The sequence below is a fragment of the Phacochoerus africanus genome, chromosome 11 (assembly GCF_016906955.1).
Source record: "Phacochoerus africanus isolate WHEZ1 chromosome 11, ROS_Pafr_v1, whole genome shotgun sequence".
In the NCBI taxonomy this organism is placed as follows: Eukaryota; Metazoa; Chordata; class Mammalia; order Artiodactyla; family Suidae; genus Phacochoerus; species Phacochoerus africanus.
This window is the reverse complement of record NC_062554.1, coordinates 95678427-95693040: the sequence shown is the minus strand read 5'-3', so window position 1 is coordinate 95693040 and position 14614 is coordinate 95678427. Positions and strand designations below refer to the sequence as shown.

Genomic DNA, 14614 nt, shown 5'->3' with positions numbered 1-14614 from the left:
AATAAGGTGTTATTACAGCTGTGATCAGATCATCCATAATCATGTGTTCCTAATACCTCAGCATTCTCTAAAGAGTGTTTCAAAGAGGCATGTCTAATACAACTAAGACTTAACTGTGTTCTATTTACAATATTAGCCATCTAATGTTGAATTTGTGACCTGGAATTTTTTTAACACCCACCTGATGGAATGGTGAGTAGCCTGTTTTTCTATCTAGGGAGACATTTTTACTTTACCTGTTAAGAAGAATAATAGCATAATAAAACCAAGGGAGCTTTCCACTTTAATGCTTTGTTTTGATGTCAGAGAATTAAAAAAAAAAACAATTTAATTAGGACAACAAAGTTGGTATTATTTCATGACTAATTATTAAAATATGTGAGCCTAATCATATTAATTGAACTATATCATCAAACCTAGGATAATCAGAAAAGAATTTTAACTGAACTTGAATGAGAGACTAAATGAAGATTCCTGCCCATGATACCAAATCATTTTTATTTAAATGTATATTTCAATTAAGCTTTTGGCTGGTTTTTCACCTCTGGGCTATTTGTTTTGAAGTCCTAGAAATTCTGATTAAGAGTCTATGAACTTTTTTTCTCTCAAATTACTTAAAATCAACAAACTTCATCAAAATTATAAACATAAGCACTATAGACCATGCTATTAGCAAATGTCACCAAATGTGATTCTCTTCTATTTAAAAGAGCTGTAAGCAATTTCACTTTGAAATGTCATATGGGACAGAGAAGCTGATAAAACCTATTTTTGGCTAAAATATTTTATATTGTGCTAACAATCTAATTCATTATTAAATCTGTACCACTCACTGAAGTCATTTGATTGTGAGAAGGCCCTGATATGTACTTTGTATTATCCTTCTTCATCTTATATTCAAATGTATGCACACAATTGTACAAAACTGTGTGAAACCAACCTGAGTATTTTTTCCTGCCAAACCAGGAGAACTATTAAGTAGTCAAAAACCTTACTCTGAAATCAATAATGATATTCTGTGGTTTCCAATTTTATGTAAGGTTGCTGAATACCTAGTGCTTATGCCTTAAAGCAACTAAGTCAATGACTTAACACCAAATAGGTAGAGTTATAATCTAAAGACATTTACTGTGGATAGAATTAGTTGGAATATTTAACTGTAACATAAATGCATTTATCATGAACAAATTTAATACTCAAATAAGGGAGATGAATCGCATCTTTAATCACATAAGTTATGTAGCCTTGAGGAAAGAGAAACAAAAGTGAAATCCAAATTTTAGAGTAGCGCTTTTTAAAAAAATTCATATGTACCTCTTTTTGTCTAATATCATAAGTAAAAAAGAAAATTCAATTGGACTTGCTAATGTCCAAAGTACTAAATGCTGTTATGTAATTTATAACATAAAATGTTCTCTTAACATGTATTCTAATAAAGGGAGACTCTTTAAGCATTTGCAATAATCCATTTATAATATATAGTCCATATTTATAAAATACATGGATATATGCACACTATAATATATAATACTATGTAAACATATTTTAATATAGTAATTTCTGAATACAACTAAATATAATTTCTTGATTGAAACTTGAAACTTCAGAATTTAAAAAAAAAATTATATTTACCAATATTTAATGAAAATGTTAGTTATTCTAAGGTCTGTATTTATATTTGAATATGTTTCCTCAAAGAATTTTAAAAAATATATAGAACAAAAGTAATAAAATCAAAATCATAAAAGAGAAATAGCATAAAGATAGCTACCTGTACTCATCTGATGATTTTACAGTCAGACATGGGTTAGAATTATTAAAACATCATTTTCCATTTTGCTATGTGACTATGAGAAAATTATTCAGGTACTAATGACATATCTGTGTAAAGTACATAGTATGATGCCCAGCACTTGGTATATGAACAGTAACTTATTCTTAAAATAATCAATAATCCACTTATTTGTGAGAATATTCCCACGTCTGCTTAACTCTTACACCACACACTGTGCCATGACTTGGGCAAGAAGCATAATGTGAACTTAGAAGAGCGGTTAAATGAGGTTACTCATGGCTTGTGCTAAAGAAAGGTGGATTTAATAAAATAGCTTTTGAATATTAATCTGCGCCCAGTTCTTTACAAAGGCAAGTTATATTTTGTTCATTAGAATTTTAATGAAATTCCAGTTTTCCAAGAGTAAGGACTATAAACTGTAAATTTATAGTAACTTTTTAAAATCAAAGTGATAAATGGCATAAATCATTGTTGCAGTCAAACAGCAAATACAGCAATTATTTCCCAATAGTTGTGGTAGAATTGTGCCATATCAACTTAGGTAAGGTAAGCTGAAACTACGTCCTTTGAAAGGAAATATGTATCTTATAACCAAATAGGAGTTACATAATGAGTTAATAAAAGAAACGCATTTAGAATAATGCCTAGTGTACACAGTAAGCTTCAATAGATGTTAGCTATCATTACTACTCATTTTTTGAACACTGAATTTAAATTGTAATCAATTTACCTGATATTTACCCTTGAGCAGAAATAAACATACACACATGTATGCAATCAAAATCTATTAATAAATGTCACAGAAATGAAGCAGGAATCAGTTGTTTGTATACCTGAGGTATCATCAAATTTTATCGTGAAATTATATTTAAAAATGAATAAACTAACTACGGTCTTCATTTGTGAGATCATCAAGTGTGCCCACAAAAACCTCAGTATTATCAGTGACTCTGCCTACTTATAAGTTACCTGATAGAGTTTTGCAGATGCTGGCAGGTGATATATATATACCTCTGACTCAGGATCCTGAGTCAGAGATAAAAGACTTTATTATTCACAGAAATAGCAGTAGTCAGAGAATCAGCATTTTTCGTGCCAGTTCCCCAAGCTCCAATTCCCATTGGGCCGTGAAAGGATGGTCAGGTCACCCCTGTACATGGAGTGAGGTACATTATAGTAGAGGAACTCCAGATTGAGGAAACCTAAATATTTTATAACAGGCATAAGTATGCTGCCCATTATATTTTGAGAGAGATGTTATGGCCATTGTACTTGTAGGTAAGCATACCTGCCTTTGCTCTGAGGGAGATGTTATCTCCCTCTTCTCAATGCTGTTTGAAAACCAGCTTTTGCTTAAAAGTGCCTGTGTTATCAGATGTGCAGAAATGTGAGAGACCCATGAAAAAGTATCTCCCAACAAATACACATTAGGGTCTTGAGGTTTAATAAAACTTATGACTTTTATAGAATTAGAAGGTAATTCTAACTACCCATTTAAAGTTTTAACATGTCTTAAGTCCCTAAAATAAAATTTAAAAAATTAATTGATATCAACTTTGACCTTTGAAAAAGTAAGTGAAATTCAAGACTAATGTGCATTTCAGACTATACTGCAACTTAAGATTAATGTGTAGCTTCAAATCTTTAACTGCACTCACTTGGCAAAAAATAGTGCTGAGCTCCTGCAATTTGAGTCACGATAATTTGATAGACATATTATATCATATGTTACAAATGAATAACTAAGGAAAAATATAAAAATAAATCTCTCAAGTATTGCAAAAATATCTCAAAATTCAGGTGCATGATACTGTACTTTGAAAGGTATCCAACAATACCAATGCTATGAGAATCTGCTTTTTTTTGTTGATCTCAGATGGTTGAAATTTTGATTTCCAATGATGTTCAAAATATTTCTAATAGTCATACGGATGCCATTTGGTTTTACTGAAACTTAGTACAAAGAGAGATGGTTTAACAGGATAAACAAAGAAGACTCAGAGAGCTATTGATTCGAAACAGATTCTTTTACCAGCTTAGCATGTATTCAGTTTTCATTTGCTAAATAGGGTCAAATAAGTTAATCCCTCAATAGAAATGTTTTTGTGAATACAAAGTGGATTTTAAGCACCAGAAAAGCATCAAAAATAAAAGTAAAGGTGGATGATAGCAGTCATGTATCTGGACTGCATTTAGGTCCTTATTGAGGGTCTCTATCCAATAGCATTATGTATCATATACACTTTTTTTCAAATTACAACTCTCAAGTAATAACAATGGAAAATTTCTTGAGTATTTCATATCCTAATATAGAAATACCACAACAATGTAAATATTTAGAAGTTACAACACCAAGTAAAGAAGGCATGGTAGTATATATATCCTGCATATTCACTTCTACAAGTGGAAAAAAATAAATTTAATGTCATGATCAGCATTTATATTCTCTCTTTCTCACTCCATCTTTGTATATATAGAGAAAGTGACAGAATACAAATGTCTTAGAATATAGATTCCCTTTTACCATAAAGTCTGTTTTTGTGGAATAGCTGCTCAAATTCCAGCTACTGATTTAACAAACATGTCTGATGCAACACTGAGCTATGGGAAAAGACGGTTTTTATCTTCCCAGCTGTCTGGAACAATGGAGAAAGGGCTCAATTTTCTGTACAATACCATACTCAGTGACACAGGGACTATATATGTTCAATCCAGTGTTATATCCTGACTTTCCAGGTGGCTGTGCTAGGTTAACCATCCTAACCAGACTTAAAAATGACCCATCCTCAAAATAAATAAAACTATCCCCTATCTGTGTCCTGTTTTTCCTATTATATTAGTGCACCTGAATCTAGTGGCAAGAAGACATCTCTTTCTCCAGGATGCTTTGTTTAAAGGAGCTTTATTTCCAGAGGCTTTTTAGAACAAATATTCAAATCAGAAGAAAAAGGAAAACTCAGGTTCTAGAAACCATGGCGAGCACTCAAGGAGGTTGTTAGTTTACTATAAATGTTCAGGTCAGTTCCTACTTTGGTTACAAAACTATCTTGGAGTCCTGATGGCTGTAGAAACCACTCAAGCCTCATTCTTGTGGTTTTCAGCATCAGAAGAGATCTTTGAAAGGAATTATGGTCTATCAGTTGCAGCTATTATTTACTCAAGATAAAGTACAGAATTTCGATCAAACTGTTCATGTATCAACTCACAAAGACAATGTTGAAAAATAATTAAAAAAAAAACTTTACACTGAATCTTTATTTCTAAGTGGTTATTTAAGAAATTTTAGGTAAAAATACTAATGCTTTTTTTTTTTACATTGATCAAGGAAGAAATGCCACAATCTCAAGAAGTCAGCTAATCACTATTTTCCAAAATCATATATTAGGAATGGAAAAAATAGTCTCTATATAATGTCCAAATAATCAATAAATAATGGCACGAATCTTATTTAAATATAATAGTTACGTAAATTGAGGTACATAAATGAGGTCACCTGAAAAGTAAAATAAATTTTAGTAAAATGCATTCCAGGTGCATGAAATATATAAGTATATATATATATATATATATTTTTTTTTAGAATAATTTTTATTTTTTTCCATTACAGCTGGTTTAGAGTGTTCCGTCAATTTTCTACTGGATAGCATGGTGACCCAGTTAGACATACATGTATACATTCTCTTTTACTTTGAATAATAGGTGAATGAAAAGCAATATTAAAAGAATGAGATGGGTTACTAGAAATATAGTATGAAATATATTTTACATTTAAAATAAACTTCAGTGTTTGGTGTTTAGTGATTCGAGCTAGAGGGAAAATATATTTTTCCTTAAACAAAAATATATGAAAACCGTTATGTTTTCTTTTCATTAAATATGTTTTAACAAAGAAAAATAAAAATCTATAATGACTGAATTGATTTAATGCAGAATGTAGAGGAATAATAAGAACATGAGAATTTTATCAGGTTACATTAATTAGTTGACTTTTGAAAAGATTTGTGTGACTAATATTGCCATACTATTAAACTTTCAAAAATTCACATCTCTCAATGCACACATAATTATCTATCTCTACCATAATGTATGAGATATAATTTATAAGTTTTCAGAATCCTTATTATAAGGTGTCATGAAATAATCAGTTTCCATTAATACTCTGTATCAAACTTAGCAAACACCATATGTTTTAGCTCCTTTTAATTTAGTTCTATCAAAACCATAAGCATTTTCAATAAGCCTGGAAAATACAATAAAGTTGCTTTTCTTAGAGAGGAACTCTCACGATTAAGATTACCAATAGGGCACTGGGGGGATCTTGACTTTACTGCAGTTGCCAGACTAACTGCTTCTGAGCTAACACCAGAATCCCTAGGTCAGTGTTGACAGAGGAGTAGGAAGGGGAGGGGAAGTGCAAGGAAGGGGAAAAGAGGAAGAGAGGAGGGGAAGAGATGAAGGGAGGATAGGAGGAGTAGAGAGGGGAGAGGCATAAAACATGAGAGCAATGTACTGATGTGAATTTTGGAAACCATAAACACAAAAGAATACCTACTACCTTAGTAAATGAATTAGCTGAATTGAATCAAATATACTCAGTACTTGGCTCAGTGCTTTTTATAAAATGCAGACAATTTATCAGATAAGTATGGTTATCTTCAATTTTCAAATAGAATTGAATTCAGAACAATGCCACACTACAGTGGTCAAGATCATTAGAGAGGATCAAACTAATTCCACTCAAAGTGTTTTCACTTAGAAATTTTCCAAGCTGGAGTTCCATCATGGCTCAGCGGAAATGAATCTGACTAATATCCATGATGATGCAGGTTCGATCCCTGGCCTCACTCAGTGGATTAAGGATCTGGAGTTACTGTGAGCTGTGGTATAGGTCACAGACATGGCTCAGATTCTGCATTGCTGTGGCTGCAGCATAGGCCGGTAGCTGCAGCTCTGATTCAATCCCTAGGCTGGGAACTTCCAAATGCCACAGGTGCAGCCTTAAAAAAGACCAAAAAAAGAAAAGAAAAGAAAAATTCTCTAAGCAACTCTATTATATATACTAATAATCATTAATATTTATATCATACATTATTATGTATGTAATAATTTCACTTGTGATTGAGTCTTATAAGAATGTCATGAGCTAGTTATTATGTCCACTTAAAAAGACTACAACGGGTGAGGTATTTATTTGAATTTCTATTGCTTATTATCTGTGTGTTAATAGGCAAGTTCAAATCTATATATGCCACACAACACCAAAAACCACTCAACACCAAAAAATTCAGTAGAGGTGCAAAAATTTTGATCTCAACTTTTAAAATACAGTACTCAAAATGTTTCAAAATTTTTGAATGAAAAGATGGTGAATGAATATTCTGAATCATTACATTTCCTAATTAAGAAAATTGTGGTCATGATACCACTGATAGAGTTATTAAAATTACATTTATAAAATACTATTGATAATTCTCAATATTTTTAAGTTTTCATGTTTTCGCTTGTTAAACTTCAATAGAAAAAAAAATCTGTTTTTAAAAGTCACAGCTGTACAGAGATAAAATCTCCATTTGTCTTGACCCTTAGTTATTGTCATACTGAAGTATTTTAACATAATTTCTTAGTGGTAAACACAGCATTTTGATGTTAAGGTTTCATGTATTCAGTCATTTTTTGCCTATAATTATGCAGTATTAGCTATTTTTTAAGTAATTTTCACAAAACTATTAAATTTTTCTCACAAATGAATAACATGCAATGTCCCATTTAATGGATAAGAAACTAAGGCCTCCCCAAAAGTTAAGGTACTTGCTCAAGTAAAATTATGAGTCAACAAGGAGTCAACATAAAATTCTTGACTTCTTTGGATCCCTACTTCATTTTTCTTTCTGTTTACTCCTTTTCGATTATCCCAATCTATATGTTAATTTGAGATAGAACAAAATTTGATAGAACAGAGGTTTTTTTTTTTTTTTTTTTTTTGTCTTTTGTTGTTGTTGCTATTTCTTGGGCCGCTCCCGCGGCAGGGGCCAGGCCAGGGGTTGAATCGGAGCTGTAGCCACTGGCCTACGCCAGAGCCACAGCAACGCGGGATCTGAGCGAAGTCTGCAACCTACACCACAGTTCACCGCAACGCCGGATCGTTAACCCACTGAGCAAGGCCAGGGACCGAACCCGCATCCTCATGGTTCCTAGTCGGATTCGTTAACCACTGCGCCACGACGGGAACTCCCCAGAACAGAGTTTTTTTTCACATTCACATAATCAGAAAAATGTTTACTATAATATGAAGGTGTGATGTGACTTGTAATCACTATATTTAAAATGAAATTTTTAAGGTGAATTTCCCATGTTTACTGATACGCATTTAACATGGATGGGAGATACCTGTACGCTGTGTTCCTTTTCTGCCTTCCCTTACCTGGAGCCACCATTGCTACTGGATTGAGGCATTCTCTTTCATGAAATCAAATTTCACTTCTAAATCATTCTAAACATAAACATCATTTTAGGCAGCTGCTACCAATCAATCAGATTGTCCCTTGAAAATATCTGTATATCTTTATACATACATACAAGTTGATTTGCGGCTTTAGGCACAGAGGATAAATTTCTTCTAAACGGCAATACACAGACAAAACTTTTAAACTTATCTTGTGTCAAAACACACAAAATGACTAATAAGACATAAAATAATAATATAAATTATATTTAAGACCTTGAATTTCATTTTAACTTACTGATTTAAATGATTCTAACTGCTTTTCAAGATCTTGCAGATATATGGCTATACTTCGAAATGGAAGCTCACTTAATTTTACCAACAAAGTTTACCTCGGTAGAAATGGCCTCTACCTAAAATCAGAGGTAAAACCATTGTAGAGATTGCTTACCATTTATTCATCTTTTGTCTACAGTACCCAGGACAATGCTACATAGTCATTTCTCAACCCATATTTATTTAAGGAATAAGTACATGAAATGTAGGTAAGAAAGAGGGAAGAGGAAAGTTGTAAGGGAGGAAGGGGTGAAATGAAATGTAATAAGGAAGAAAAGGGAAAAAGTGTTAGGTTTGTTCCAGGAAAAACTAGACAGCTCTAGGCTCTCGCCTAGCTCCTGGAGAGAAATAAGACATGACTAAGTCTTCCCAAAATCATGTGATTCAATCTTACAGACTACCCTACTACCCAGGAGAATGTCTAAACTTCTGTTCACATCCTACTAACAATTCTCCCAAACTGATTGGTCTGTTCCTTTCCACCCTATTTACATAAGAAATGGCCAATCAGCTTCTGCACAGAAACCCCCTTTCTTGGCACCCACATATAACCTCCCTCCTCGAACAGGCTGACTGCTGACCTCCCCTTGTGAGTCAGCCCAGCAGTATACCCCGCTAATAAAGTCTTTTATGCCTGAATTCAGGTCTCATCCTTTTGGCCGACCTTATGAAAAGGAAAAGAAAGAAAGGGAATAGAATGAAATGGAAAGAAGAAGGGTAATTTTATTATGGTGATGCAAAAGAAAAAAATTTCATGTTAATAAAAAGGAATTCAAGAGGAATTAACAATGAAAACCAATCTGTATAAATATGTTGAATTATTAAATAGAAAAATAAATGGTAAAGAACTGCATTTTAAAAATTATACATATAAATCAACAAAAGGAACGTATTTGTGCTTCATTTTAGTGCTTTGTTATTTTTATTCATTTGCTTTACATAAGTTTTTCACACTTTACATAAAAAAGTCAACATTCAAAATTAAATATTACTCTGTTTCTAAAGAGTGGTTAAGTCCACAAGTAAGGCATGGTATTTAATAAAACAGTGAAAAATGATAGGATAATAAATTCCTTATTCAATTACTAAAATAATTTAATAAACTGATACTTACCAGTATATCCTTTCCAGCCCACTTGCATTCATCCCTTCTGGTGTAAGATACAGGCCACACGATCTAAGGGCAGAAGAGAAACATTATTTCCTGCCAATTAAGTTTTCTAAGGGATACAACATTATAGTCTATTAGACCAAGTGAAACAACTGAGATAAAAAATGTTCTATACAGCATTACGTGGTAGGAACCTTTTAGTTTAGACTTTGCAGTGGCATCAGTTAATTGGCATGAACTTAAATCATTCAATCTCTGTCTACCCATTACGCTTTCTTGTGTAGATGAAAGTTGAGCAACACAGAAATTCATGTAGTCAATTGACCTACACAGTGTATGATAGAACTGCAAGGCTGGTTGGGAGATCATCTTGAGATCACATGAAAATCTAGTGAAGAGAAGAAAAATACATAGAACGTGGCTTGCATTATTCTAAATAAATCAGTGTTTATCATAAAATAGTTATTTTGAAATTTTAACATCAGGTGCTTTGGATCTATTTCCATATATCAAATCACAGCACAACATGTTAGAATTAGCAACCAATAGAGTTAGAAAAACCCATTTTAGAAAGGAATCTTTTTTTTTTTAAACAGGAAAAATAGGTAAGAGTAGCACTGTATACTGTCAGGAGATAAAGGAGCAAATGAAGAGGCAAATAGGTAGCTCTAAAAAAAGAAATCACCCTCCTCACTGTGGACAAAATCTAGACTAACTGGGTAACAATTGTTTGTATTTTTATCCCTAATATTTGGTATCACCTTTCCAAAGGTTCTGGTATTGTTTGAATATAGTGACAGTGGTAGATAAACCAAGGCATTACTCATGGCTTGGAGGACTGTGGATCCATTTCCCTCCATAATATTAATTCAAATACCTTCACCTAAACTTTAATATAAAATTTCCCAGTTCCACTGAGGAATTACAATGACTCCTATCTGTACTGGGGCAGAACAATGTTAATTTTTTTATTCATCTTTCTCTTCTGGTAACATTCGCTAATATCAGCGAAAAAAAAAGTTATATGTGAAAGAAAAATCCAGAGATAATGGCAGTTAATCATTCACGTCTGCTGGAAAGCTTTTAGCCTCAAAATGACTGATTATCATTCATTTGGGAACCTCTAGATAATTCAATATAAATGGTCATAGACTTGAGCAAAGGCTGTGATATTCAATCTAGGGAATTAAAAGACAAATACAACACATTTATAAATAAGAATTTAGGACATACTGAAACAACCTATGATGATGGGGCAAATAAATGTACTTCAGGTCCATGTCACATTAATAGCCCTAAAAATGTTTAGATATACATTTATTTTTACCATTTGAAGCTCTTAATTTACATATGCTCTTCTTTTTTATGTACTTTTTTCATGTATGTCTGTTTGTGTAAACTATTACTTAACTTATTTCATAAATTTTTCACAAAGTAGTCAAATAATAAAAAACATCCAAGAATACAATCCTTACAGTTACAATTAACAAGCCTATATCCTTACAATTAATATTACCCTGATTCCTGAATGACTAGAGCAAGGGCTGGGTACCTTCCATCTGCATGCTCCACAGCCCTGTCTTCTCACTGGCTATTGCAAAGCCAAGTGAGCTATTCTTATTTAAAATTACAATGGAGAGGGATCAAATATAAGTTTTCTCTTAACACAAAAATAATATATAACAGAGCTAAGATTTATTGCCTTTCATATTCTGCTTTCCAGTTAGATTGTGCAAAAATCATAGATTATTAAAACAGATCATTTTTTAAATTCAAGCAAATTCAAATCATTATTCTAACAATAGAAGACATTTCTAATTTTAAAGCATACATTTCAAATGTAGTCAGGTTGTTTACCCATAGTTTCCCAGCTCTTGATTATTGGCATTGACACAACACAGGCCTCATTTTGTGATTTCTCTCTTATGTCAAATACTAATAAAAAGTAATTTTGCTAAATTCATGCTAAATTCTCTCATATTTGGAGGGGTGTGTACTCTCACCTTTTTACCCTGATCTCAGGGTAAAGAAATTAGCTTGTATATCTGGTGTGAGTAAAATAAACTTTGGTATAGAAAATGCTCTTTTGGAAAGTAATTTAATGAGAATAAACTATAAATCAATGGAACTATATATATATATATAGTTCCAACAGCATTATTTCCATGAAGAATAATTTCTACCTTTTGGTTAGATTGACATTTTTTTTCTTCTTGCTCAAAAATTTCTTAATTAACAGTGCCTAAATTCCTATCATCATATTCAAAGTACTTCATCATTTATTTTAGATTTTTCCTTCTTTATGCTTCTATGCATCTACTCATTACTGAATAAAGATCTATGCCTTAAAGAGAATGAAAACCTTTTCAAGGCGAAGAATCTTTTCATGGTCCTTCCAAACCCGAGACTGTTTTTGTCTTCAACATGGATCGGTCTCGTATTTACCTTTATGCTCATACATCTTATCTTTAATATTATTTAGTAAGTTCCTCAAGAATTATTTATGACATACCATAGTGCTCCTCTATAGAGTTTATCATAATAGGAGATGCTTGGAAAACAGATGTTAAATAACATTACACATAGGTAAAAAAAGAGCGTTAATACCATTGATAATTAAAATTATCATATTGTATTTACCCTTATAAACAAACAGTGAGATAAAATTAAAATTAAATAATATGCTGAAATGAATGCTTTAAAACTAGAAACATGTCTTCTATTATTAGAGTTATGATTTGAATCAAGAGCAGGAGCTATACAAGAAGGCTATAACATTGGACAAGTCACCTAACTTTTATTTATACATTATTTCCATATGTACTTATTACAAGTCTAGTTGGTAGAAAATATTGCTATTTATCCCGGGGAAACAAACAACTCTAGGATTTTTCTCACCTAGAAAACAGTACATTATTTTATATGACAATTTAGTTCTTTTCAATTTCAGAATCAATTGAATATATAAACCAAATTAAGAATATTTATTCAGAAAAAATGAATACATTAAACATGTTCTGAGGTGATATGTGCTCATATACTGTCTATGTATGTATAGATACATAGATATATACATATATTTATATATATGATTTTATAAAGTTATGAAAATTCTATAAAAACTGAAAATTTGAATTGATTTAATCTATTATTAAAATATCTGGTCTTCATAATTATCTTTAATTTTTCATTCATTTTATAAAAGATGGTTTTCTTTCACTAAAACAACAAAAACCTGCTTATTATATGACCTATAAACCTATTTATTATGTGACCCAAAAGATACTAAAAAAAATTTATCATTTCAGAAAAACAAATAGATAACCAGTTTCTTAGATAATTAGGAATATTTCTCTTATCTGAGGATAGATGATAATCTATTTGATTAAAAATTAAATAGATTAAAAAATCAGAAAACAAATGTCCAAGTTGATTTTTAAATACTGTATCTTAATTCCAAAATACATCAGTAAGGACATTGCCATTTTATATGACTACGTGTCATGAATCAAACCTCTTACTACATAGAATTTTAGAGTTTGTATAACAGAAGAAAAGTAAAAGACTTAGGTTTAGTGGCATTCTCTATTAGAGATATAATCAGCCTTGAAATTAAATCTTTTAGTGCAAAGTAATATTCTCAAACCAGAAAAACTTTTTTTACAATTCTGTTACTTTTAAAAATTATTGTCTAATCCATTACAGTTTATAAGAACCTGAAGCACACCACTTTAAAACCCTCAGTGCTAAGAAGAAGCAAAATTAACATATAAAAACTGAAGTGTATGTACTCTAAAAGGTATGTTATATTAGCACTCTTGTGAAAGCTATTGCATAAACATCTTCCTTTCTCAGAAAATTTAGACTGGAAATACTGACTGAAAAAAATGTTGGACTTAGAAACAGCCTATAGACTCAATAACACAATTTCCACTAATTTATCAACCCATGTTTTATCTTCCAAACTATGTAGTGTATTAATTAAATAAGCCAGAAACATTACAGAATATAACAATAAAACTTATAGAAGGATAGTATCTAAATGACCACATTTACAAGAGCCTGACACTGAAAACTGATCTTCCAAGTCAGAGTTTGGTAAACTTTTTGTTTAAAAGGCCAGATAGTAAAATATCTTAGGCCTTCTGATCCAGATGATTTCTATCACAACTACTCAGCTCTACTCACCTATAGAATGAAAGCACATACAGACAATATGTAAATTAATCAGAGTGCCTATATCCTAACACAGGTGACACATCAAATGAGACATCTGTATAATGGTTTATAAAAAATCATTGCATTTGCTGGCAATATAGAGGGATGTATAAATTATACATAAACATACATAAAATCAGTTGTGACATTTCTATAATGGTTCAGGTATTTAATCATATGCAGTAAAATGATGTAACTATGGAAAAATAAGCTAACATTAGTATTTCTTATAATGATCACTGAAAATACTACAGTTTCCTCCTTGATTTTTATGGTTTACCACACCCATTGATTTGTGAGAGGCAATCAGTGCTTTATTTTTATTTGTATCTGAAAAGATAAACCATTAAACATTTTTTCAGTTGCCACATTATTAAATAGCTAGAAAATTCTATATAACTTGAACTGTTCAAAAGAGCTATAGTGATTATATTATAATAAAAATACCTTTTGAAAATCCTTGATATTAACCAGGTTGAATGAAAATATGTGATCCTTTGCTCCAACATAGAGCCTACTCCGTTCCTCATCCAAAAGGAAGGTATGATAACTGGAGCTGTTGGCCAAGCCATTGAAAGTGATCACATTGTTGGATTCCAACATTTCTGCAAGGTAATAAAACAAAGCATTAGGTGTTAACATGAGGCACCATATGAGCACTGTACATGGTACTCTGGCTACTGCCTGCTGTAGTTACCCATCAATGGTTATT

At 31.7% G+C, this 14614-nt stretch overlaps 1 protein-coding gene across 4 annotated transcripts in view; it reads right to left on the bottom strand.

Moving 5' to 3' along the window:
* SEMA3A (semaphorin 3A) overlaps positions 1-14614 on the bottom strand; it is a 477770-nt gene that overhangs the window by 150656 nt on the left and 312500 nt on the right. For all 4 annotated transcript variants that reach the window (XM_047753060.1, XM_047753061.1, XM_047753059.1 and 1 more), the window contains 2 exons: positions 14350-14507; positions 9688-9750 (listed from right to left, as the gene is read on the bottom strand). In XM_047753060.1, the coding sequence (XP_047609016.1) occupies positions 9688-9750; positions 14350-14507 (221 nt within the window). The remainder of the gene's footprint in view (positions 1-9687; positions 9751-14349; positions 14508-14614) is intronic.